This window comes from Parambassis ranga, chromosome 21 (genome assembly GCF_900634625.1).
Source record: "Parambassis ranga chromosome 21, fParRan2.1, whole genome shotgun sequence".
NCBI lineage: Eukaryota > Metazoa > Chordata > Actinopteri > Ambassidae > Parambassis > Parambassis ranga.
Genome location: NC_041041.1, coordinates 2799023 through 2826427, shown reverse-complemented (window position 1 = coordinate 2826427; position 27405 = coordinate 2799023). Strand labels below are relative to the sequence as shown.

Below are 27405 nucleotides of genomic sequence, written 5' to 3'. Positions count from 1 at the left end.
TTCAGTAATGTGACATGGAACAGTCTGGCCATACCTGACACCCACTGCTCCCCTCACGGAGAAGGCTACCAGTGTCCTTATGGCTTCAAATGCGTGGATCTGGAGGAGCTGGGCCTGAGCCGCCAGGAACTGGGTTACAGTGGATTCAATGAGCTGGGTATGTATATTCACAGAGCACGCACCAACAGGTAAACATTCAGTGTTTATCTGTGATATAGTCGTCTCTTTGGTGCTCTATATCTCTAGTATACTCATGTGGAAAAACAGCCCTGTGTGAGAGTAAGAACTACAGCGTTAGCTGTACCAGTAGCAGCATCCTGCGCTCTTATCAGCTGATTGGTGTTCAGTTCCCATGTTAGAACAAAGAGCAGTGCCCACTAATCTTTAGATAGCTGTGAAGGAGACAGAGCGCAGTAAACACTGCCATTAGACACAGGAATTCAGTGTCTTCCACATGATATACAGCCTACACGTGTGGCCTAAATGTCCTGTCACACACTTTATAGGCATTCATGTTGTGTGAATTTACATTATGGGGATTGCACAGAAGGTGGATTGGCATGTTTTTAGCATCAAATAAAAGGAAGTGAGTAATTCAGGCTTCATTACATGCAAGATCAGCCTCTCTGTGGCCATATGTCACTTCAGGCTGAAGGGCTTAGCACCCAAGAAATGGTCTGCTGAATTCAAACATGGCAGAAAGAGACCATTGACTCAGATCCGTGATGTGATGTCGTCAAATGACACAGTGGTAGATTATCGCAGAGCTGTGTGTCTCCCAGCTGTGTGTGTGCAGTTACTCACAAAAACAAACGACGGAGAGGTCAGCTCAGTGGATCCTGGAACTCCAGCATCAGCACCTGACATTTGTGAGGCACATCCTGAGAGATTTCTTAGGCTGTTTGTTACCACGGATGAGACCTGGTCCTAGAGATGAAAGAACAATTGAAACAATGGAAACATCCAGATGTCTCCGACTTAAGAGACAGAGACAGATTATTGAGGTCTGCAGTCGAAGTGATGGCCTCTATTTTCAGGGATGCTGCTGATGGACTACCTGGAAAAGGGTCGCACCATTACAGCGGCCCGCTGTGCTGATTTTCTGAGGCGGCTTATGAGAATAACAAGAAAATCTGGAGCGTGAAACTGAGGAGTGCTCTTCAGAGCACAAGCGGTGATGGACGCCATCCAGAAATGTGGATTTGAAGTCGTACACCACCCATCCTATTCACCTAATGTAGCTCGCTTTTGACTGCTGCCTTTTTACCCCGGGATGAAGAAGAAGCTGAATGACAGTGATGAGGATGTCATCGCTGCGGTGGAATACGCTCTGATCAGTAATCTGCATGCTCCTGTAGTAGTAGTAGTAATTTGCCGTCTTCTACCCAAGAATCAACCCTCCTTTGTGGAAAGAACTGTACAGTACTTTTACACCCATGCAGAAGGAATAACATGCTCGGTGTGTCCGCCTCTGCCCATCAGTCACACTTGACAGCTAATTCATTTTAAGGACTAATCCGGCATAAGGACACTTATGATCACTCCCAAGCTTCCCGAACATTATATGAAATGGTGTTTCTTTCCAGATGAAATCATCTTTGGCCAGGTGTTGGATGTACAGTCACTTCATCTGCAGCGAGCACATTAACCAGAAAGCTGCCAGGAGTTTCATTTTGTAGTTTGGGCCAACTTGCATTATTTATGTTAATTAGCGCCGTCAGATCACATTTGCCAGCTACAGAGACATGCGTCAAGGATCAGTTCATTGGGTTAATGAGTCTGTCAAACAGGAACTGTGAGGATACACCCGGTTCTGTATTTTTAACTCTAAGCTGTCAGAAAGCGCTTTCATTATAGATAAAAAGGACTCGAGGTGTTGTCTTCCTGGAAAGCTCAGGGGAAGCATACGGTATTAATTGGCGTGAGGATCACACACATAACTGTGTTTTAGCAAAATAACACACACAAAAAACTGACACTGAACGCCTTTCTTCTCCGGTGTGTTTTTGTTCAGGTACGAGTATCTTCACCGTGTACGAGGCCGCATCACAGGAGGGCTGGGTCTTCCTCATGTACAGGGCCATTGACAGTTTCCCTCGCTGGCGTTCCTACTTCTACTTCATCACTCTCATTTTCTTCTTGGCCTGGCTCGTCAAGGTTAGAGCCTCTCTCTCTCTCTCTCTCTCTCTTTCTTTCTGCTTCAGTTTTCACAATCATCCCAAAAGGGGGTTGACATTACTTAATATTTCACCTACAGACATGATAATTTCCACCTTGTTAGTGGAATGTTCTCAGGCTAATGAGAGGAGGAGTGCCACAGATCGGTCATTTACTTTTAATTGTCTCACTGTCACTTCTTCACCTCCTCTCTCTCACAGAATGTTTTCATTGCCGTCATCATTGAGACGTTTGCTGAGATCAGAGTGCAGTTCCAGCAGATGTGGGGGTCAAGGAGCAGCACAACTTCTACAGCTACAACACAGGTAACAACACGCGTTGACTGACCACAGCTTTAACATCAACAACATTATTTAGGTTTCATCTCTTCAGCGTTGTCTAATAAATGTAGAAAGAGCCTCCAGGAGTCATCAGCTTCTGAGCATGCTGTGCATCAGGATCTAGTTTTGTTGACTTTATCTGGAATCTGGAATCCTTTGTAAACATGTGACATCTTTATTCCTGATGGAGTTAGACTGACAGACAGTAAACACCCTTCAGAACTCTGTCATCTTAGGACGTCATGATGCTAAAACGTGCGTTGCTTCAGTCGTGAAAGAAAACAGGCTAATGGTGCTGGCACACAGCTATGACCTTGAAAACAATTAGCCTTTCTTGCCATTATCAAAATTAATTGTAATCACATCGTCATGCCCCAATCTTTATCTTAGAGGGGGGAAAACTAATTAGCTGTGGCGTAACTCTTAACTGTCAGTCACAGAGCCTGAAACAATACGATCTCCTCTTCATGTTCCTGAGGAGAGAGAGGCAGGCTGGTAAAGGTGGCCCTGGGAGACACAAACCAAGCCACACTCCCCCTCTCCATGACTTTGCCACTGTCTCCCTTTTTTTTTTTATTGAGGCTTTCAATAGAGATTAGGCTGCAAAGCCTAAATATGTGAAATGACAAAGGATAAATCCACCTTTGTTTTACATAATCAGGCTTTTCTTCCCATATTATGATGAAGTGTAATTAAAGATTGCACAGTGAAGTTGTTGTTTGACATCGAGGTTAAAGATAGCATTGTCTTTGGCAGGTCATAATAAAAACTGGATGATAATAGCTATGAATTGGACAGTGCAGCCTTGCTAGAACGTGATAAAAACATGGTGCTGATGTGACAGGTCGGAGACAAAGCAGAAACAGTGAGCGAGACGGGGATGATCAAAGACCGATGAAGCTCCACAGTTGGAGGGTTTTTGGTTGTAAGACGCAGACGTCTTCCTGTCAAATTTCACTCAGCGTGTCACATTCACTACATCAAAGACAATTAGTGCTGTTGATTGTTTTAGTCCTGTAGCAGTGATTTGATTTCTAGGCTGCATAGATGTTTCTGAATCCTCCTACCACTGCAAATATATACATCGATGAAAGTAAACGTCTGCAACAAATTTACATCAAATTAGTATTTATATGCTAGAGTGCAATACACAGTCTGTATCAAACTGTGTGTCTGTTATATTTATATTTAAATGCAAGATAAAGACACATTTTATTATTTTTAACACATTTTAGAAGGATAATGTCACTTTATTGTTGCTCAGTGTGTCTCAGAATTACCTTCCAGGAACAAATAAAGTTTTTTTCGAATGAACTGAATTGAAGAAAGCCGCATGGATGTCCCGCGTGTAGACACTGAAGCTCTGTTCACACCTGCCATTAACATGCATCTTGAGTGAGCCAATTACATGTGTAGACCAAGGCTGCAAGTACTGACTATTGATTTTAAAATGATTAATAGACTCATTGGATTCTTAACCACACACAGTACACTGCTCAAAGGCTCTTATTTAGCAATCAGCTCTTAAGTTCAGCCTGAGGTAGTTTTTGCAAACTAACAATTAAAATAAAGACTTTTTGTTCATTTAAAAGATGGACAGGCAAAGCGAAAATCAAGGCCTACATGCTTACTGCTCCAATGTTCATACATCTTTAGGTAAAGGTGTGGATGTACCCAAGCTGTAAACCACGTCAAGCCCTCTGCCTGTCACAAAACAACACATTACATCAATGAAAACAATGTGCATGGATGCCACATGTTAGTCTTGTTATAATACAGTATGATTACTGTAAATGTCAGCAGTAAGGATGGTCAAGTAAAGCTAATTAACACACTTGTCAGGTTAACTCTGTTATTCCTTCTTATTGCTGCTCTGAGAGAGTGATTGATATTAATGAGTGGACCAGCTGCCCTGTGATTTTGAAAGCCTCTGTTAGGTCCTTGGGCCTGCCTACTGTATTTAGTATCGTTCCTGCTGTTAGAATCTGTGTGTGTAATGCCCTCAGCATTTTTATTTGTGGCCACAGATGTTTATGAAAATGTAGCCAAAGGGTCGGTGTGTGTTCTGTCCTGTACTCTGGATGGTACGCAGGCTTTGTGTGTGTGTTTGTGTGTGTGTTTCTGCCACTTATGTGCTGTCCTTGTGTCACAGATGTTCCATGAAGACGCCGCTGGGGGATGGCAGCTCGTAGCCGTGGACGTCAACAAACCACATGGTCGAGCGCCCGCCTGCCTCCAGGTAATAAAGACTCTGCATAATAAACAGGCTCCTCCTCTCTCTCTCTCTCCCTCTCTCTCTCTCTCTCAGACTTGCATGCATAATTCTAACTGTGTGTATTAGCAATCCATTGAACAATTGCCACAGACTCGCGCAGTATCACCTCATTGTTTTCACATTTGTCTATGTCTTCAGTGGCTGTGTCAAACAGCTAAGTGATGGGGTTTTACATGTTTAGTGTGTAGAGCTGCACTAATGATGTCGCTCCAGTGATAGATGAGTTTTAAATGACTTCTACATGATGGACGCCGCTGTTGCCTGGTGGTCGGTTTGATCCGAATGGTCGGCCTTTAAAGATAAGCTGAAAGCAGCGGGCGTCGTTTACAGCTGGCACACTGTTGATAGTGGTGCGCCGTGGTGTAAAAGGCTGGGCCCTCGCTGTGAGAGACTGCCAATAGAGTCTACAGCTGATGAGAGGGAGGATAGCTGTCAACACACCCTCATGGAGTAAATACCGCTCCAGAGCTAAGCTTTAAGGAGGCACACATACACACGCAAACACACTGCAAGGTAATAAAAATAGAGAAATTGGGCCGAGAAGAAGGGAAGAAATTGTGAAATATGCAGTATTCCCATTAAAGTGTCCCCCAGAGCCTCATCATCAGATGGAAAGAAGATTTAGATAGAGGGATAACCAGAGGGATAAACACGGCAGACTTCCCTCTGAGCCCTGTGCTGCATGGAACAATCAAAGACTCCTCCATTTGCCTCATGCAGCACCAAATATCTATCATTGTCATCGTGCGGTAACAAGAAGACCAGTTCTGACAGCACACGGATTAATAGACTGACAGACAGCAGCATCAGGTCGCACGCAGACCGCTGGGTTAAGCTTTCATTTCAGTGAGACTGCTGTGATGGCAAAGTGGGGGTTCCCAGCGCGAAACAACAAAGGAGCTGTCTGCATAAATCTGCTGGTTGTACACAGTTTTGACTGCTTTTTGAAGATGGCTTCTCTCAAAGCTACACATCACTATTTTAACACTACCTTAAGGATGTGGATGTTGTGGGGTCTGCTTCCTGTGGGACAGGCTTGAGCTGCACTGTGGTTTAGTGGGTCGTACAGCAGGGCAACTCGCACCTCCATCACATGGACTGTTTCATCCCTCGGCAGTGGCCCAGAAATTTTGATAGATGTCTTCTGTTAAAGAGCCTAATGCCCGGTTTACACTGTGTGATTTTGGGCTGTCACAGACGAAAGACGAGCATGGTAGGAGAATCGTGGAGATATCTTCGGTCGTGGCTCTAAATCGGTGGTCTTACATTGCTCTGTGAGACAGGGTCCACGACTGCCGTTGTCAGTGTCTTGCGACCAAAGATAAGCTGAGATGAAATTCTAGCAGTGTCAGAAATTTAGGATGACTGACTCACAGTGTGACAGCCGCTACGACCTGTCACTCCGCATCCACGTCTTCCTCCTCCTCGCATGTTGACATACAACATAACCTGCGATCGCCTGCGATTCAGTAAATGGTCATCGTACAATCTACACGCATCAAACTTGACGTCGTACCAAAGTTTATTAGATTCACGTCACGTATTGTGTCATGCAGTGGGCTTATAAGATCACTAAAAACCGCACAGTGTAGAAAGACCATAACACATGAAAAAAACAGCAACATAGCTTGCAACTAAGATCTGTGTTTCTATGGTAACAACTAACAAATCAGCCCATAATGATTATTCAGTGAGGCCCTGATACATCATATAAGGCACAGGTTTCCTCACAATGTGTCGATTTTGTTGTGTTGCATCCTTCTGTTATTTAAATGTCAGCCTGCTCGAGCATTCAAAGTGTCAGGCATGACGCAAATAACAATAATCAACAAGTGTATTAGTTGAATAGCACAGAGTGACTTTGACATGCATCATACAGCGCTTAACTTCAAAAGCCATCCATTGTTTTTCCTTTTGCCAGTCATACATTTGACAGCATTTTGTGGCATGTCAAGCCATCAAACCCCTCTGAAAGTGTTTTGATTTTTCTTTGATGTTGTCAGAAAAATGAAAGACATAACCCAGCTGTTCAAAGGCTGGCTCAGAGATCATAGGGATGGCACTGGGAGAAGGCAGTGTGTGTGTTTTTTTTTTCCAGTTTTTGCAGATGATTGATTGGTAGACGTTCATGTTGTCAGTCTACAAACACCCGAAATCAAAAAATCATCACATTTTATAATGAAAACTCTTTTTCAATAGCACGTTTCAAAATCTGAATTTTCTTTATTGTATTTACATTAGTTACGATTTGATTTGATTAATGATGGGTATCCCCAGCATCGCCTAATGCTTTGTTCCATTGCTTTTTCACCCATACCATAAGGGAACCATGCTAGCTGACTAGACAGGTATAGTGAAGACGGGCAGTGCGGCTCCAGCCTGCAGGGCCATCTGTGAGTGCCGGGGAAGTGAAGTGTGACTTTCTGTTCTGCTCTGCCTGGCTCCAGAGTAATTGGCCGTCAAATGATTAAAATGTTTCAGGGCTGGCAGGTGGGCGCTATCTACAGATAGGCGGCCCGTGTGTGTACGTGTGTGTGTGTGTCCTTCTGTTAGCCTGATGTACCTGTCGGACCATCTTTAGAGGCACCCCGCACGTGCCCGGTCAGGCCTCTGTGTTTCTGACCGTCAGGCTGTCGATCAGCCGGATGACGGATGTCTGTTTGTTGCATGTATATGTGTGTCTGGGTCTGTCTGGGTCCAACTGGCTGCAGCAGTTGGAGATAGCACATAATTGATTAACCACCTGCTCTTTTTGGAGACTGAGAGGAAACGGCAGCTTCCTCTCCTGAGGGGCTACAACCGAAAATAGCCCTCACAACAGGGAGCAGCTTCACTTTCCCCTCCCACTCTGACAGCTGTTGCAGTGTTTTTAATAATCTTACAACAACAGTCTTTTTATATTTTTGGGGGATTTTGACACCATCTGCACCTTTTTGTTGTTGTTGTTGTCAGTAATTGTAGCCAATGCTCTGACAACTGTATCTGATGATACAAAGTTTGAGTGTAGGTGGTGCTCGCTTCTGTTTCTATTTGCAGCCATGCTGGTTAATGCAGCTCATGAGATCTTCCAGCAGTAATCTTTTAAAACTGCTGCCAGGAAATCTAGGGTTAACTCTATCTTTGGACTGTACTTTTGGAACGAGCCAGCCTACCTGGTTTTCCCTGTTTCTAATTGTGTGCACAATTCAGCTAAACGTTTTTTATGTAACGTCGTATCTCTTCTTCGTCTTAGCAAAAAGATCCATAAGCAAACGTTCCCCACTTGACTTATTTCTTAAAGCCAAGGTTATGTTTTTAAAGAGTCTGATATTTATTCATATTTCCTGCGTTTGTGTAATTGTGTACTTATATTTTTTTGTGTTTTGCCTCCATTTTGCTCACATGGCAGAAGTACAGTATAGACCAGTTGAGGTTAATGAAGCGTCCTGTTTCTTTCCCCACAGACCTGGTCTACTAATTAGCCCCTGATGCTCCACCGTACCATAATTACACCGCAGATCGGTGCTTGGCTGCCATAAGGAAAAATGTGCGGCTCTCTCTACAGGTTTACCCGGTTTATCCCGCCGCATTAAAAAGAAAAGAATTTGAAATGCAACCACAAACAGGATTATTTGAGGATGGCCTCTGAGAAAGGCGAGGGAAGCCATGATTAATCTTACCTACTTGGAATTGCGTGATTAATTTAGTCTCTTTGGCGATGAGCAGCTGATGTTGCCTTGTTTCAGCCCTCTGTGTGCAGAGCTAAATACAGAGTGATGGATAACCAGGTAGCTCACTGGGGGGTACTGAGGTCCAATGAATGGAACACCTTTTTGACCTCTCCCTCCCAAAGCCAGAGGTTATTGATTCTCTGGAAGCCTCCATTTCCTTCTGCCACTGATCTTTACCCTCTGGATCTTGCTGGTGACGCTACTCATTTTAAGCTCACACACACACATCGGCACAGTGTGTCAAGGTTAAGGTCAGTTCGTCTGTTTGTGGGAGGAGAAGTAGGACACAGGAAAAAAGGGAAACTGGCTGATGAGAACAGGCAGGACATGTATGTGTGTCATACAGCAATGTGAAGAGAGCGAACAAGATAAGACCTGTCCACTGAGATCAACACTCGATGACAGAAGAGCGTGACTGAATGTGATTGTTTTGTCCGTCTAGACTGCAGTCAGACTGATGCACAGTGATATATGCTGAAATTAGATAATGCAGAAAGAACCAGACAGGGAAATGGACGACGAGGTGGCAAAGCACAGCAGATATTATTAAGAGTAGGAGGTTGCAGACGGGCAGACCATCATGTTTTATTAAGACCTGCTTTACAGCCAGAGACATGAGTCAGCCCGCTCTAGTCAAGGCCATAATAAGTCAAGGGGCTCCCACTTCACTTGATCCCCAACCCTGCAAGTTGTACCACCCACACCTTCAGCCAAAAGCTTTCAATTGAAATATATCTTTGTCGATGCCACAATTAGAATGCCAGTCATGCTGGTTTTCAGAACAGAACTCCTGATTGCCACCATTTGTTGTTTTGTAGTCAACAAGAGGCCAGTGCATAGACTGAAGAGATAACTCAAGTGAAGCAGCCTCTAATCTACTCTCCATAATCTCAGTAAACAGGAGAGGGAAAACTGTCGCAGGGAGTAGGTGCCAGAACATGGCCCAGTCTGTTGGTGACAATTCCTGCGTGAATACGGCGAAATCCTGCCAGCTTTTCTACGTGCACATGTGCTACACTCGTCTCATGTACCGGCAGAAAGAGCATTTGTCCTCCTTGGCAGTCTGAGCGAACAGACAGAGCACGAGGAAGCAGTCAGGCTGCTTCTTCATCTTGATTGTTACGTTACAGTTGCAGCTGCTGGAAATGCTCCAGCCGTGATGTATACATACATCTATCCCCGTCATCATCCCGGGCATCAGTGAGCGTTTTCTCACCTCTTTTGTGAGATTGCAGTTTATGTCACGCTGACCTGACAGCCTGTGAAATGTGTTGCTTCGCTGTTCAAATTGCCTTAAATCATAAATCAAATGATAAACAACAAACAAGATGAAAGGAATGTAAAGAGAAAGTCGTGTTTGATGCTATTTCTCATTTTTCACTGCTAGAATCACTAATGATCATTTTCTCTTCAACACTATTTCCATACATTATTAATATCATGTACAGTCACAGGAACATAGGAGCCGAGGACATGCTGTATTTTGTAGATGTACTGTGTCATGTATCAGACATTAAGCTCTGCTTTGCTATCAAACAGAAGGATGCCAGGGTTCCCTGGATAAATGCCAAAGCCGCAACTTAATGTGTGGCTTCTGCTTGCAACACTTGACTCAAACACGTGTGTGTGTGTGTGTGTGTGTGTGTGTGTGTGTGTGTGCTTGTGTCGGTGCACAGTGAGCACCTGGTGTTTCAAAGAAGCAGCCAGAGGCAACACAAAATAAATAGCATCCATCAAACAAGTGGAGAAGGATTTCAGAGACATGCAAGCTGAGAAACATCAAACGGCAGGGGAGAGCCATCTTGTCCCATAGTTGATGCTCTTAAATTGATTCTGACATCTTGAGGCCGTGTATGAGGTGCCAGTGCCATCAGCTGCGTTGGGCAAACTAGGCCATTTAGCCTTTGGAGCGACATAAACGGCGCTATCTGGTGAAGTGAACCACATCTTACCACTCTGGGAAAAAAAGGGGAATGTGGGGGAAAGATTAAATGTTCGCTCTGTGACGGAGCTGGATGGGCAGACTGTATCTCTGTATGACAGAGGTTGCACATTCACACCGCTCTGCAGCTAGCGTTCCCGCTTTTCTTAACAGTGTGATTCCCAGAAGCTGACAGAGAATATGGGCAAAGTCAGGACCTTGAGAAAATCAACCGTTTCATACACACTAGCATGTACTTTCTGTTCTCTGTCAGTCTGCCTCTGTCTCTCCTGCTCTTTCTCTCCCTCACACACACACACACACACAGCTCCATTCAGCCAAAACACCCATGGGGGAGAGCGTCTGGTTGCTGGAAATGTCAAACTGCTTTGTCACGTCCAATCTCAGTCAGGGAGCCTAACCACTGTGTGTGCGTGAAGAGAGAGAGCGAGCGAGAGAGAGAGAGAGAGCGAGAGAGAGTGTGTGTGTTCTGTGAAAACACCCATCCCCAAGGCTAGCAGCTCGGTGGGCCTGTGCAAGAAGTTGAGCGGAAAAGGAGAGCAAGAATTCATATTTACAGCAAAAAATGAGAGAAAGTTGAATCAGAATGTGCAGTATTGTGGCAAATTATTTACTGGATGCTAAAGAGCATCTAGAGATCTTGCTTTTACTGACCTCAGCATGTGACCAGGGCCATTTCATTTTTAAATTCAGCCTTTCCACTCCCTGTATGTGCCGGCGTACTGAAACTGGCTGCAGTGAAATTAGCCTAATCTTGCATACAGCTGAGCTAATGTTGCCGGCTGCTGATTGGTCACTTGAGATTAGAGTGGTCAATGACAAGACCTCCTGCAAAGCCATAATCCTTAGATGTGTGTCTTCATTGGACCTCTGTCCAGTCAAAATGGAGGATGTCTTAAAGACCCCGTTCACACTGGGGAAACCAATCCGGCTAGAGCAGGATTTGGGCTGTATCTGGATATATCCGGATAGTTTTATTTCTGACTCTGAACAACGTGAATCCGGATATATCCAGATAGACCTCGATCCACCTCTCGGAGTACTTACTGTATGTAGGAGTTTATTTTCCACAGGGCTACAAAGGAATAAACTGCATTGAAAATAGGTCTGAACGTATCCGGTTTAAAGGATTCAATCCTACTCTAGCTGGATTTGTTTTCTCCAGTGTGAACGGGGCCAAAGTGGTGTGTATGTACTCATGTAATACACTCATGGTTATAAAATGATGTTTTTCTAGATTTGAAATTACATTATTATTGTTTTGACCCGTTATATTGAAAACATAATGAGTTATTGTTGTAACTTTCCATGTTTTGGACCTTTATTTATGTGACTTCTCGCTATTCTCTGATGTGTCACGCTTCCAGAGCTGCTTTGCTGCCTTGTCTGGTTGTGTTCATCTGTGGAGTTTGTCTGTAGTTGAGCCCTTGTTAATAGCTAATACAAAGCAACATTGACAGGTCAGAGAAGGGATGGCAGCAATGATCTCCCATGTGAATGTCACTCATTATGGATCCCACAGACCTCTTTCCAATGAGGTCTGACTTTGTATCTGCATGAACATTAGACATTCCTGTCAGGCCAGTGTTTTTTTTTCTTATTTGGTCCTAAGATAAACATTTGAAGTTTACTAGAATCATTTTTTCCATCCACTTTCATCAGCATCTCTTGTTTTCGAAGCAGTAAACCCGATTGCAGATCAGGCTTTACAGGCTTTAAAGAGTTTGCACTGCATTTGTGTGTGTGTGTGTGTGTGTAGGAGGGCGGATGGCAGTGGTCCCATTTTCCTGGGGCGAATTTGATCGTTCCAGCAATGCTGCAAACACTCTTCATCTGTCTTAAAGTCTTCCTCTCATTTTTCACTTTTTTTCAGCTCTCCCTATTTGCCAATCTCACATGCACAAGTCTTTTTTTAGGGTGAGTGATTCTACCCACTCACAAGCTGTTCCTTCTGCCATATATGTGCAGTTCAAGGCTGCGATCACATCTGTCACATTGTTTCCAAAAGAATGTGTAGTTACCGTGTTTGTCTGAAAGGAGAAGGCCTGTTTTGTTTCACTGTGCATTATAGAGCGCCCCCCCCCCTCACATTCTTTCTTGTCATGATTGTTTCCATCATGTGAGGCGCTCAGTGCCACTGCCATTCCCACAGGAAATAGCAGTACATTTATTGCCCCTTTCCTTTCTTGTTTGTGGCTGTCTGAATACACACTGATTCTTCTGTCTGGATGGATGTTTCTGGCAGGAACTAATGAAAGGCTCCTGATTGCTTTGAATTTCATGCAGTTTAGGTGCTGGACCTCTTAGCCTGTTTCTACATCTTTATATAGTTCAGTCCCCAGTGGGTACTTACATTAAAAGGACCCACGCCTGTGCTGCCCGATCCTTCATTTTCACTCCAATCCATAGATAAATGCAAAAGAAATTCTGTGTTACTTCTGTTGAACACAGGGGGTCTGTCTTCCTTCTAAAATTAGAGCTCTCAAATCAAACCAAATGTGTTTTTCGGTGTCCACTGATAGAACTAAGCCGCCTCACAGTGACTGGCTGCCAGCCGCTGGGCTCAATGCCAATCATTAATTAGCCGTTATTGCCTTTTGATCTTAATTATTGCTTTTTCTTAGATTTTTTTTGTAAATGATTTAAACCTAGAGTGCTGCAGAATGAGTACTATAACCTGAAAAAGCTCTTTGTTTCTTCTCTGCTCTTCTTCAAAAAGGCATGCTTTTTTTGTTTTAAGCATAATTACATCCCCCTAGCCGTGTTTATGAACATTTGTTTTGTTTGCAACCCCTTGTGATGTCATAAGAGGATAAACTCCACCCTCTGTTGGTTCAGAACTTACCTGAAAAGCTGCTAAAACAAGGGTTATACAGACCTGTTAACCTTAAAGGTAGGGTAGGACATTTCATTCTGATGCAGTTGTTGTTAAATTAGTGTAACTTCTCTTTACAATCCGATAGCGACCAATTAGTTCGGCAGTTTCACATTAAACCGAAGAATATGAATCATCTGTGGAAGCTATAAAACACTACAAACATCAGCCAATCCTCCGGGTGGACCCTGCGTGGAGTATTGGCTGGTTGTCACTCTCTTCCTGCTCTGCGCGCACCAGAGAGGTACGTGCATGATGGCCGAAGTCACAGACCGCAGCTCGTCTTCAGGTGATGCGCGTCCATGTGATTGGGAGGCGTGGCTTCGGGGTGAGCTCCGAGAGAAAGGGGCGTGTGTTTACTTTCCAAATCTGGCTGACTCTCACTGAGTTTTCTAAATCTCCTACCCTACCTTTAATGTAAGGCACTGTAAGGTGGCTTAAAAGACACATTTTTGGTGAACTATTGCCCGGTTAATCAAGGGTGTGTTACAACACGTTTATTGCTCAGGCTCAGGCTTCCTTGTCTGTAGTAGTATGAGGCATTTTCATTTTACATGTGTGCAGATAAAGTAAGGATCAGAGTCAAAATCAGAAATACTTTTTTCAGCCCAGGGGGAAATTGCTTGCATTCAGGTTAGAAATATAAAATAAGTTTAAAATAGCAAGAATAAAATTTGAATAAAAAAAATTCTAATCAATGTGATGTGAGCACAAATCAAAGTAAAATGTGCAGTTTATTATATTCAGTGTCACCATGAGGAAATGTTTCGCCTTGTCTAAGTTACAATCTATATTCACTTTGAGAAGGATTCATCTGTAATGTGTTTTCCTGCCGTTGCTGCTTCGTTTATCGTTTATGGTTTATGGTTTTGGGTAAACAAGTATTTGGCACTTCAACACTTTTTGTGGCGTTTCACATCATTTGTAGCTGAAGACTGTCTCTGTCTCTGTCTTCACAGCAATTGATGCGGTCCTCTGTGTTCCACATGTTCATCCTGAGCATGGTCGCTGTGGACGTCATCGTTGCCGCTAGCAACTATTACAAAGGCGAGAACTACCGCCGGCACTATGATGAGTTTTACCTGGCAGAGGTGAGATTGTTTTCTTGTTTCCAGTTTTCTCCTAACTTTTGATATCCACCTGAAGCATCGCGTTTTTAGTAACATTACTGCAGTTTAGACCAAAGAATAGACCAAAGAATAGAACAGAATAGAATAGAATAGAAGTACTTATTCATCCCGAGCTGGGAAATTTTACTGTTACAGCAGCAATATACAGGCACTCAGCATAGTAAACATAGATCTCTGAAGGTAAAGAAAACCGTGTGAAAAATGTGTCGGTTACAACATTCAGTCAGAGTGTTATCAATGACGCAGGGGTGAGGTATTATACAGTCTTATGACATGAGGCAGGAAAGATTTCCTGTAACGGTCCTTCAGACAACGAAGCTGTCAGGAAGTAGCGTCTGCTGCAGGCCTTCTTTTTAACAGCTCAGTCTGTTGTCGATGGTCACGCCCACATATTTGTACTCCTCCACCACCTCCACATCCTTACCCAGGATGCAAAGTGGCTGTGAAGCTGTTCCCTTCCTCCTGAAGTCAATCAATCAATGGCCGAGGCTTTTAGTTTATTTACTTTTTTGATTTCATCCTGTACTAATTCAATAACCCGTACATTATGTGGATTTTTCTCTACAGTCCAAGAGAGTTATTGACGGTTATTAATATGGTTTTAAAGCCCTCATAATCCCTGTGATATCGCCTTGTCCACTCTTTTGATCATAATTCTGCTGGAGCTTTTCACATATAGTGAAAAAAAAGATATTTATTTAATACTTAGCGACTGATCGACTGTATAATATTTATTTTTAAATTAATTTCTGATGTTCCTCACCAACACCAACAATGATGACGAGGTGTGCCACCCCCCCCCCCCTTTCCCTCCCTGTACTTCCTCATACCTCTTCAAACTCTCTCTCTCTCTCTCTCTCTCACACACACACACACACAGCTGAGTGCAGGAGATAAGAAAAAGAAAAACGCACACACACACTCAGTATTACCTTCTCTCACTGCCTCCTTCCATATCATACAGCCATCGATCTGCAGATTTGTTCCAATCTGTGTGAAGGCTATGAAGGAAAAATAAGAAATGGAGGCATTGGGTTTAGAGTTAAATGGAGAAATGTACAGCACTTTTTATTGGTGTGCTGCCAGGTTTACGCTCCATCCTTTTTGTACAGGCTTTCTCCATTAGTATTCAGATCCTTTGCTTACAGGAGAACTCCGGCAATTCACTGCTGAGCTCAGATAAAATTTGGAGAAAAATTTTAAACAGAAAGGGGAAAAAAATCAGTGCTGAGGTCTGCTGTAGTCCTGACTGTGACCAAGCCTTATACACGTCTATGTTAAATTATATTATAAAAATATAACAAACATAAACAAACCTGCAATATCTAAATATACAAATGGTGACTTGTTTTTCCTCTGTGTCCATCCCAGGTTGCTTTCACTGTGTTGTTTGACCTTGAAGCTCTTCTGAAGATCTGGTGTCTGGGCTTCACCGGCTACATCAGCTCCTCTTTGCACAAGTTTGAATCTCTGCTGGTGGTGGGCACCACGCTGCACATCTACCCTGACCTCTACCACTCCCAGTTCACCTACTTTCAGGTTTGGAGACACACAAACAAACACTTTTTTTAAACACATGCACACACACACACACAATACGCCTGCAGCCTCTAAATCCCATGCTGATTGTGAAATTGAATCATCCGCACTTGAAGAACAGAAGCTGTGAATCGTTTTGGGACATTTCTTTCCTGTGACTGCTCGTTAATGAGCACAAATCAATTATACATTATCACTTTTCTGTGTTAAACAACTTTTTATTCCATTTATTTACCATGATTTAAATGTGCCGTCTCCATGAACTAACTAGATTTTTGTAGCGATGCAAATAAAAGGGAATTTTCTGGTCAACGCCGTGTAAACCACCTGTATGTTACCAGGCACACGGCCCTAACAGAGCCTGTGAGTAATAGATTTTGCCTGAGCTTGAACCCAGTGACGCTGCTATAGTTATATACAAGCTGCTTCGACTCCCTCAGTAGCTGCTGTCCACACATGTGCAAGGCTCACATTCAATACATGGAAATATACAAAGACACCTGTAGCTGTCTAGTGAAAAACCTTCGATTTTTTTGTGTTGCAATTTTTTCTGTTCTATGATTCATTTACGTGCCTGGTTGCTGCTTTGTTCATAAGCTCCTGAGCTATACATACATACATATATATATCATAAATAGCCTTGAGAGATTGTCAGATTATTTCTCTGAAAAGCAGTTGCTGTCATCGACTTTTTGGTTAATGAGCACCTAAGTGCCTTACTTACATCTCACTCTTTCTCCAAGTAGGTTGACATTTAGTCAGAAGTGATTAACCTTAAGTTTCTGTGCTGGAATCAAATTTGTGTCCCGGCCACAGGAGAATGAACCAGCCAAGTCAAATCTTTGTCTTTTGTCTCTTTTGTTTATTTAGTTTTACCCTACCAAGGGGCATTTCACTGCTAAAGGTTAGCCTTATTACATTTCCTGGTGTACAAAATGTCACATGCTGTAGAGCCCTACTTACACACACACACACACACACACACACACACTTGGCTGAATGATTTTTAATCAGTCAATGGAACCCACCTTGGCACATTGTGTGTTCAGAATGGCAACGACTTCAGTTGCAGCATGATTTACTTCCTAATGCATTCAGGCCATTGTGTCATTTTATTTTTGGATGATTCTGGGAGGGATGCACTGATCCAATTCCAGTTATTGGTATTTGGCCAATATGGGTTGAAAATGCTGGATGGGGTATCTGTGACTGCGACAATGTGACACATTACGCAATTCAATTTTATGTTAAGCATTTGTCTTTGTCTTGCAAGAGACTGGAGCCATGCAGGCAGCACAGCTGGAGAGCCATTCTCTAAGTGTCGTTTCCTGTTAATCACTGGTATCAGACACACAGTATTCCTAAAACAAGGTTCTGATCCAGCTAACAGCATTTTGTCCTCCAGCCTGAATGTGATTTGTTTCCCACATTCAGCATGCTTTATTGCACATTTCATGTCTATGTCCATTTCATGTCAAGCTATATTTTAACATAGGAGGAGAAGGTGGTCTTTGCATTCCATCTGTCCTCATGCTGTGAGTATTTACTGCAGGATCCCGTTTCAGCCAGTGTCCTGTATGTGTTTGTCTTCTTTATTTTGCTGTATATCTTGGGAATGGAGGGAAGCTGTTCATTTAGCTTCGTGTGGGAGTCTAAAGAAAAATCTTTGGGCCAAAGGCATCACAGAAAGGAGCTGGATCGATAGCAACTCTCCAGATCCCCGATCCCCGATCAAAGCCTGACCAAGACACATTACCTTTCAGGGGTTGTTGTCACCACAAGCAATTTAGGGACTAAGACCGTTGACAGAGCACAGTATCACCACACTGTTACCACTGGATCAAGATCAATACTCACTCTTTTAAAATCGATATGTAATCAATAGGTTGCTGTGTTTGCCTCTGTAACTCGGAATATCTTTAAAATACCTCACTTTCTTACATTGGTATGGAAAGTGCTGCTCCACAGGACCAAAGTTTGAACTGTATATTTTTATTATATTGTGTGTGTGTCAGCAACTGTACAATACGTTTTTCATCCCCTCAGGTGCTGCGTGTGGTGCGGCTGATTAAAATTTCCCCAGCTCTGGAGGACTTTGTCTACAAGATATTTGGTCCCGGTAAAAAGCTGGGCAGCCTGGTGGTGTTCACAGCCAGCCTTCTCATCGTCATGTCAGCCATCAGCTTACAAATGTTCTGTTTTGTGGAGGAGCTGGATCGTTTCACTACCTTCCCCCGGGTAAGCAACTTATACAGAAGTGTTTTATTAACAGAATTCCTATGATCTTGCAGTAAAAGCACTCTGTTTGTCAGAAGGGAGTAACTTAATTAATTTTTATTAATTAATTTCTAAGTGTCATTGTCCTTTTTATTGTACTGTAGCTGCGTGTATACACACATTCTTCCTGATGCAGCATTTCTGACTATGTTTATTTAATTGTAGTATTTTTGTACTCTGTCCTTACTCCTCAGATTTGGCAGGCCCACACACAAAAAGTAAAAACCCTCAAAACCCGATCCAACCACACCTGATGTGAAACGCCTTAAAGGACCAGTGTGTTGGATGTAGTGGCATCTAGTGGTGAAATTATACATTGCAGTAAATGCCTGACACTGTGTATGTGTGCAACAGCCGGATTTGAAAATAGCCCTGAACTTATCTTCTATCTACTTAGAAGCTGTTCGCATGCAATCCCACTCTAGCTGGATTGACTTTCCCCAGTCTGAATGGGGTCATAGTTTCAGGCGATTAACATAAACCGTTTTTAAGGACAAACCTTCCATGATGTCACACACAGCGACCCACAGCTTAATTTCTATCATTTTACACGGGCTCAGGCTTGCGCGCAAAAATAAGCAGTCATGTGATGAGTTTTGATGAGCTCAGATGTTACTACGTTAGGTATGAATAAATGATGTAAAGACGTGTATAAGTGACTCATTGTTGACAAAAGGGCTAAAAAGCTGTGTGCCTGCGCACATTTGAATAATGTCGGGCTATAAATGGGTTCGGGCTTTTCAATCAAAATGTACTTGTTGGACTCCAGCTGAATTCTGTTGGGTTCTAGGTTGGAGCACAGCTAGTGATCTGTGATGGTACTGACCTTCCACTCACAGCAGCCATGCCCTTTTTTATGCACAACTTAAAAATTCATCCTTTGTCTTTAATGTAGAAATGTTCTTTAAAGACAGAAACCTTCGATATCTGCTTAATTATACATAGCAGATTTTAAATTAAAACATGAAATCTCATTTCAAAGACTCAGGTATACGAAAAGCAGCGAATGGAAATTTCATATGTGCTGCTCCAAAAGGCCCACTCACACAGGCAGTGGGCGGCCTGCAGATGCTGATGATGGGTCGACAGATGTGCCATCTCCTTTGATTTCTAAGTGCTCGTGAGCTTCTCTCTCCCTCTCTCATTAGCAGCATCTTTCCATCCTCTGTTTTTTTTTCCTCTCCTCTCCAACATTTCACTGATCCTGGGCACAGCGGGACACGAAGGGCAGATCGTAAACAGATGCCTCTTTTATGCTGTGTTACCCTTCCCTCGCTCGTTTTTCTGTTTGTTTCCATATCACTTCTGTCTCACACATGCACATATATAGATACACACACACCCAGACACATCATAGTTAATGATGTTTGGCTGTCTCCCCTATGGGCAGACTTGTTGCTGGGTTTATCTTTATCTGCAGTCATTGGGACATGGTAGCGGGTGGGAGGGGCAGTCTGTTTGGGTGGGGAGGTTGCTGGAAAGAAGAAAGCGCAGGCGTGCCTTTTGACTCCAGGGGCCATCGTGTCGCAGCTGGCTGTTTTCTGCACCTTCATCTGACCTCTGGCAAGTACACGAGAGGGCAGCAGAGCAGAGTGGAAAAAAAGATGTCTGTCTCCTCGCTTTTTCCTCCTTTGTTTATGTTTAAAAATCTCAGTCACAAGCCGGAGATGGATAGTCAGATGGGGATACGCGCATCAGCTGGGTGATATTTGCTCTCGTGTGGAACAGCATGTTTCAAATGTCAGAACTGTCTGTCTCACCGAGTAATTTCCTCCTCGTCTCGGCCTTTCTCTCCCTCTCTGCCGCTCCTACCACATGCCCTCTTTAGCCTTTAGCCTCTCTCACTCTCTGTTAACCTCTGCTTTGCTCCCTGCAGGCGTTCATGTCCATGTTTCAGATCCTCACCCAGGAGGGCTGGGTGGATGTCATGGACCAGACCCTGGTGGCTGTAGGTCATATGTGGGCTCCGGTAGTAGCCATTTACTTCATCCTCTACCATCTGTTTGCTACCCTGGTGAGGAACAATCTCGGCTTCTTCGGATGTTTATGTCAAATAAGTTTTAGACTGCTGAATGTGTGCTGTTGTTTCAGTCAGTAAATACAGGTTAGAGGACACAAGTGGCGAAGGGATACATGAATATCTTTGCTAATGCATTCAATTAGCGCCTCTCAAGTGGCACATCGAATCACAGTTAATCAGACTTGTAGGCATAAGAAGTGCTGACATTTCAGTGTTTTGGGTTCGGATACGGGGAGCCATCAGACAGCACAGGCAGTCTCTGGATGACTCACACCTCACTCCAGCCAGCCAGACAGACAGACAGACAGACAGGATGTCTTCCAGGACATGCCACAAATACAGTTACTAAGCAGACTCCTCTCTCTTCTCTCTTGTTGTACCTCAGATTCTGCTCAGTCTTTTCGTAGCCGTTATCTTGGACAATCTGGAGTTGGATGAAGACTTGAAGAAGCTCAAACAGGTAACGAAACATTTACACACACCATATGAGTCCACAGAACAGTGCCCACGAGGGTTAAAAATAGATTAAACACAATTCTGCTTGAAGAGTTCCCTTGAAATCGAATACAATGTCCGTTCTAACGAATGGATGTCGATGACTCATCCTGCTCTCATGGGCGTGTTCTGCAGTATTTTAGCACCCGGTGATGCTCATGCACCCATCCACCTCATACACAAAATCATCATTTTTATCTCAAGCTAAATCACAACGGCCTCTTTGACTACAAAGCTGAAATCGTGACATGCCACTGCCGGCTTCAAAATGATGCCACTAACGGCTCCGTGAGTGGAAATGTTATTATTTTGTTTAGTGGCTTTGTTCCACTGCAGCTCATGAAAGCGATTTTTATTAGTTTTGTTGTTGTGGTCTGCTCTTTTCGTCTTGAAATGGAGAAATAATGATCTCAAGATTTCTATTCGAGGGCATTAATTGTTCCAGTGTGTTGCTGTGTCGGCCTCTTTTACAGGTTCTTTTATGTTTTTAGCTTGTATTGGTATTTTCTGACCTTCTGATGTGGTCGTTGTAGTCTAAATAACTCCTGGTACCTTACCCTGCTTCTTGTATTTTTGTGTTGTGTTCATGTACATACACACTGCTGATTAATCAGCCGTGAGGTGAAGCCAGGATAATCGCTCTGTTCTTTTCATAGCCTGATGGTGCTTAGAGGCTCGGTTGAAACACTACAACACTGCTGCCTCTCTCATTACATCAGTCAGGGATACACAGCTTCAGTGGGCCTGCAGGTTTCTTCTTCTACTCTTCCATCCTGTAGTCTCAAACTACATAAACTGTTCTTTCGTAATAGCCCCAAATTTTCTCCTGAATAACATCAGTGAAACAAAAAAACTGAAACTGAACAATTCAGTGCATTGAAAATGACATTTTCTCTCCCCATGACGTGAAGTGCTCACTGATGTGTCTGCAGCTTGACATTTTCTTTAAAAAGCTGTGCACTTTCTGTTGCTACCTTGACAGGGTTGAATTATGTACCCACGTATGAACAAGCCTCTGAGTAATTTCTTCATTCACACCTTTTTTGGGGCTCTACTCCAAAAAAAAAAGCAATTTAAAAGCTGGAACTTACTCTGCATGGGCCTCAGCAGCTTCTGTGTCCAACACAGTTCTTCTTCTTTAGGAAAATGACTTTTTGAATAGTCGCAGTCAGAAAGTATCCATACAATACCTTTTACAAAATTAATCTGTAAGCTCATCGACTGTTGCTGCCGACATAAACGCGGCGCTCCGTGTGGCCTAATGGCCGGCTGGCAGGTCTCAGCTTGCCTGGACAGGTTATTTCCCTCCCACAGCTGAGTGATTAGGTGCAGCGACTGTAAAATTGCCTATTTTACAGGTGCTTCAATCATGGATACAGGGATGACTATAAATAAACCGTAGATGGTAATCACCCTCCCACAAGAGAAAGGCTTCTGCAAACATTTGGCAAAAGCCCAATGACATGTCCAGCCTATCTATAAGAAACACAACACGTGTGGGCCGTGAGGGATGAGAAACCAATTACAGTGCATGTGATGGATCTTTTTTTTTCTTCCTGCTGTTTGATGGATGACTGCATTGACTTACTAATGTTTGATATTTATCATTAGTGTGACTTATGCTCATGGCGAGCTCTTTAAAAAAAGCGACGAATGACCACACAACCTAAACAGTGCATATGTATTATTGTTATCAGCTCAAAAATGGTTTTGTTGTAGTGGGTGTTATGATTATTGAGTAGATATCAATCAATATTTAGAGTGAGAGTGTGACAAAAGAAAAAAAAAAGAAAAACGTGTGTATTCTCTTCCCTGGGACATTTTTAATCCGTTCTTCTTCACAGTTGGTTGAGCACACTGACAGTTGCTGTGTTCAAATTAATTGGAAATAATGGAACAACAAATTGAAGTAGAATAAACTATTCAAAGAGTGAGTTCATGCAAATCATAGAATTCTGTCGCATATATTATTTGAATGTGTTGTTTTACCTCAAAAAATGTGTGAGTGTGAGTGATTTGGGTGGAGGCATGCTTCACAAAAATACAGCCTGATGGATGCAGTTACACTGTTGATGGTGTAATCAGAGGCTAATGTGTGTGCATGTGGATAATACACGTAGATAACATTGGGTTGTCGTGGACAACATAAAGGCAGCACTTCAGTTCCTGTCATTCTCTCCACGTGTCAGAAATATCGGTCGGAAAACCAATCAGACATGTCAGCTCCCGTCAGACATCATTGTATTCTGCCTCCACCCATGAAATCCATCAAACATGCAGGACGTGTGTGCTGTCAGGTGGCCCAGCAGCTGTGTACGTGTCACATGAGGTGAAAAATTCACATGCGTTAAAAAAAAGATAAGCTCAATTTGTGTGCTGCTAAATGTAGTGAACTATTCTTCATTTTATGATGTGGATAAGTCAATGTCATGTTCTGTGTATCATCAATCATAGCACCTGTCATAACCTACTCTCTCTGATGCACCAGCATAACATGACCGGAGATGTTCTGAAAAATGATTTTGTGGAAGAAGATACACAACCGTTCAAAAGTTTGGGGTCACCAGGCCAGTTCTACAGCTTCTCTGCAGCTCAGCTGTGCTAACATCATTTCACAGGAGTTTTCTAATCATCAATGAGCCTTTTTAACACGATTAGCTAACACAATGTACCATTAGAACACAGGAGTGATGGCTGCTGGTGCCTCTGTATACCTTTGTATATATTCCATTAAAAATCAGCCTTTTCTAACTAGAATAGTCATTTACCACATTAACAATGTCTAGACTGTAGTCTGATTACTTTAATGTTTACAGTCAGAAAGTACTTTAAAGACAATTTCAAGTGACCCCAAACTTTTGAACGGTAGTGTACATTTCCATAGTAGTGGAGAGTAAGGGAAAGAATGAGTAGTCTAATTCTAATATATAAGTGTAAGTCTGGCATGAACTGGAAGAAGCACTCCTGAGCCCGAGGGACTGGCCTCATATAAGAGGACAGGAAGTGAGGAGAGTCCATCACTTGGGCTGAAGTCAATGAGGTATTTAGGACTCTCCATAGTGGAGGAGATTCATGTGGAAGTGCATAAGGCTCCTGCTGATGTTGGGCTGTCATGGCTGACAGAACTATACAACATGGCATTCAGTTAGGATTTCCTCCAGGCTGTGGGACAGTGAACCAACGTTTGATTCTCTTCCAGATGATTGAGGAGGTCACAGAGTTAGCCGCACCAGTCTACTTGTGTTTTGTGGCGACGGATTATGACCAGGTCCCCTGTGGGACCTGGTGGCTGCAACTTTTGAAGAATGAGGTGCCCTGCTGCGTTTGCAGGCTGTAGTGACTGGAGATCTCCCAAGAGGAGGACGTTTCTCTCTAGAGTCTAGACAGTGAGAACTGGGCGCTGCTGCAACCCTGATAGATTAAGAGGTCTGAAGAATGGATGGAAAATGGAGGAATCATTGTGGACTGTATTAAAGAAACAATATGTGTGGTGGTCTATTGGGGAGACAGTGTGTTGTCACTGATCACATGAGATCTCTTCAGAGTGACTGGACTTGGACTGTGTATTTATTTAGTGCGAAAGACATCGTGATGATATCCGTGTACAGTGATTCACAGATATCCACAGATAATAACAGAGCTGTAAAGTCAGCCAAAAGTTCGACCGCCCTGTCATGGGAATTTGTTTTACTTTCAAGCGTACTAGGTCAGCAGCCTCCTGTTTGAGTCTGTTACTGCAGTGTCAGTAGGTGCATATACACAGGGAAATACCTTGAGTCATGTAAGGAAGTATACACCTTAGAGGCCAAACAATCTGTTTAGCTGTTGGTAAATGAATCATCTTCTGACTCAGAGCTGAGAATAGAGCTAATGTTGGTAACAACTCTATAAAAGTGTAGCGACTGTGACAGACTGCGGCAGAAACATACATTTTCTTCGTGTCCTACAGAACTGCGTTTTAATGTTCAATGAAATTAGCAGCATCTCTTCTAAAACGCCCACCCATTCACTGGAATTATTGCTAATATCTGTGCTCAGTGAAGCCTTAATGAAGCGAATCAGTGTGGATGGCGTTGCCAGGCAACACTTCTTGGTCATGTCACCGCTCTGTCGCTGTGGCCAGGTGTGTGTGGGCGCGTGAGGCAACAGCACTACTGCGTGTGCCTGTGTTGCTGATTTGATAATGACATCATCAATAAGGCATGTAAGTAAAAAAACATCTGTCATCGTTTGGTTGTGGCCCGGGCCTTTCAGGGGAATGACTTGCATCTGTCAACCTGGACAGACTATTTATCGTTATTTGGTTTTTCATATGAGAGTCAAAGCTGGAGGGGCCAGAAGGAGCACAGAGGCGTGTGAGGACTGAGACTGTGGTCAGGTTTGCTGTGCTAAAATATCTGCTTTTTTTTAAAGATATCAAAGAGAGGAGGGGTGTTCACGTTCTCTCATGTGCTTTATTGTCCTTTAGTCTGATTATTTAAATTGTTACCCCACATGAATATCATGAACTTTAGCTTTACTGCAGCATGGAATCCAATCCACCAACAAGCATGCTGATGATGATGCTGGATAAGTGTTACAGTCTCCACTTACTAAGGAGGGGTCCTAGCAAGGCTTAACCCTATAGTCGCTGAGTTTCACACTAATTTACTTTACAGTCATCTTCATAAGTTGTGTATGTTATGGTTGTTTTGGGTAGAAATATTCAAAATTATCTGATCATCATGGCTCTTAGTATTAGGCAGATAATAGCACACTGAAAAGCATTATTGTTTGTTAGAGGTTGTGTTTTGTCTTCAATACTACTAATACTAACCCAAAAAAACATAGAACTAACTGTTGAACATGTCATCACTGTGTTCAACAAGATTAACAAGAGGCCACTTTGTCCCTAAATGTTGAAAAAGTAGATGCTGCCTCTGGCAATACAATCCTGGATGTAACCAAAGACAGGCTGCAAACATGAGTTAAAGATATTTGCTTTAAACACAGACACACACACAGATTCCTCAGATACAGCTACACACAAGCATACTTGCATTATAATGTAAAGTGGGATCACTAATAATCAGTGAAGTCAGAGTAAGCAGGGCTGCTGCGAATGAACAACAGGCTTATGTCAGGGGAGCAGAGGCAACAAGCACACACACACACACACATGTGTGTGTATGTGTATTTTCCACTCATCCGTGTTGATTAGGATAATGCATTTATTGCATGAAATTAGGTTTGCAAGAAATTTTTAATGAAACGAGGCCTGGGACAGGAGAAAGGTAGACAGCAGAGGAAAACAGAAGTGAAGGGAGGAAGTACACACACACACACACACACACACACACCGATCAGCCTCCCAGGTGTGTTTCTGACATAGCTAATGCGAAACTGCTCATTAAAACATTTATAATGTGCAACAGAACACACATTTAAAATTCATGTTGACTAATTTTCGGGTTAATTTGTGCTGTGAAACCACACTCAAAGTTAAACATATTTATGCATAAATATATACACTATAGCAAGTCCAGTCATGCATGCAAGGCAGCCACCTTTAAAAGGCCATTAATTGAATGGTATTTATCTGGAGTAATGTGACATTTGTTGCCTCTGTGCCTCTTTCTCTCTTCCCATTGTAAGTGCCACCAGTCAGAGGAAAAGAGAGGAGTGGGTAGATTCATGTGCTTTGAAACACAAATGTGTCTGTTGGACCTTGTTGCTGCCCATTATTGCTCCACTGCTGTCACAGGTTGGTGGGCTTTGTGATGGAGGAGACTGATGGCCCATCGCCATCCAACAAATCATTCCTGCCCACAGAGCAAAGCACGACCAGGGGGAGGAGCAGGCGAAGGGGAAACTGTTCATCCTTTGCCAGTAGATATCAGACAAATAGGAAAAGGTGTTTACCCCTGAGGGCACCAGTGATGATGAAGATGATGAAGATGAGCGTGCATGGGAGGAATTCTCAATGTGTTTTTGTGCACACACTCATTTTTGCATATCTGTGTGTGTTTTTGTCAGAGGGTGTGTGTGTGTGAGGAGGAGCACATTTAAGATAGAGCTTGTTGGGAAGCGCTAACAGCTAGCTGGCCTTCATGTACTGTCTGTGCAGACAAAGTGACATTTGGGTCCTTTTCATGTTGAGCTCTCGTTCCGTCCTTTGACATTTTCTCTTTCCCTCAATGATGGGTTTTTATGAGGAAAGTGTCATTGTGTACTTTACACAGACCAGAGCTTTGTGATAGATCTGATACTGTGTGAGCTTTTTGGAAGTATCAACATGATGCTTTGTACATCAGTGAATATATCATCAGCTGGAAATCTGGATGTGCTGACCTGTTTACCGCCTGTAATAGCTCCACTGATTGTTTTTTTAATAATACTGTAAATGCACTTTAAAAATTTAAAATAGTCATGATTTCTTCATATGCTCAGTGGCCATGCTGTTGCATCATTTTGCAATAGATAAGGATGATAATAGATCAAATTTTTAGTAATGCGATTTTAATCATGTGTTTCTTAAAGGGTGTCTTGCAGCATTATGGTATCTTTCTTTTTGGATGATATGAATTTCATCTTTAAATGTCAGCTTTCATCTCTCAGCGTGCATTTTTTATGGCGTTCTATGTTGTTTGCCACATTAATGTTTC

The 27405-nt window shown here is 42.9% G+C and overlaps 1 protein-coding gene across 1 annotated transcript in view; it reads left to right on the top strand.

The window, feature by feature from the left end:
• The window catches only part of nalcn (sodium leak channel, non-selective), a 57040-nt gene that overhangs the window by 11081 nt on the left and 18554 nt on the right, over positions 1-27405 (top strand). Inside the window, exons 9-17 of the mRNA XM_028394096.1 lie at positions 6-157; positions 2015-2157; positions 2379-2483; positions 4651-4737; positions 14260-14391; positions 15802-15969; positions 18016-18207; positions 20123-20260; positions 20652-20726. Of these exons, the coding sequence (XP_028249897.1) occupies positions 6-157; positions 2015-2157; positions 2379-2483; positions 4651-4737; positions 14260-14391; positions 15802-15969; positions 18016-18207; positions 20123-20260; positions 20652-20726 (1192 nt within the window). The remainder of the gene's footprint in view (positions 1-5; positions 158-2014; positions 2158-2378; positions 2484-4650; positions 4738-14259; positions 14392-15801; positions 15970-18015; positions 18208-20122; positions 20261-20651; positions 20727-27405) is intronic.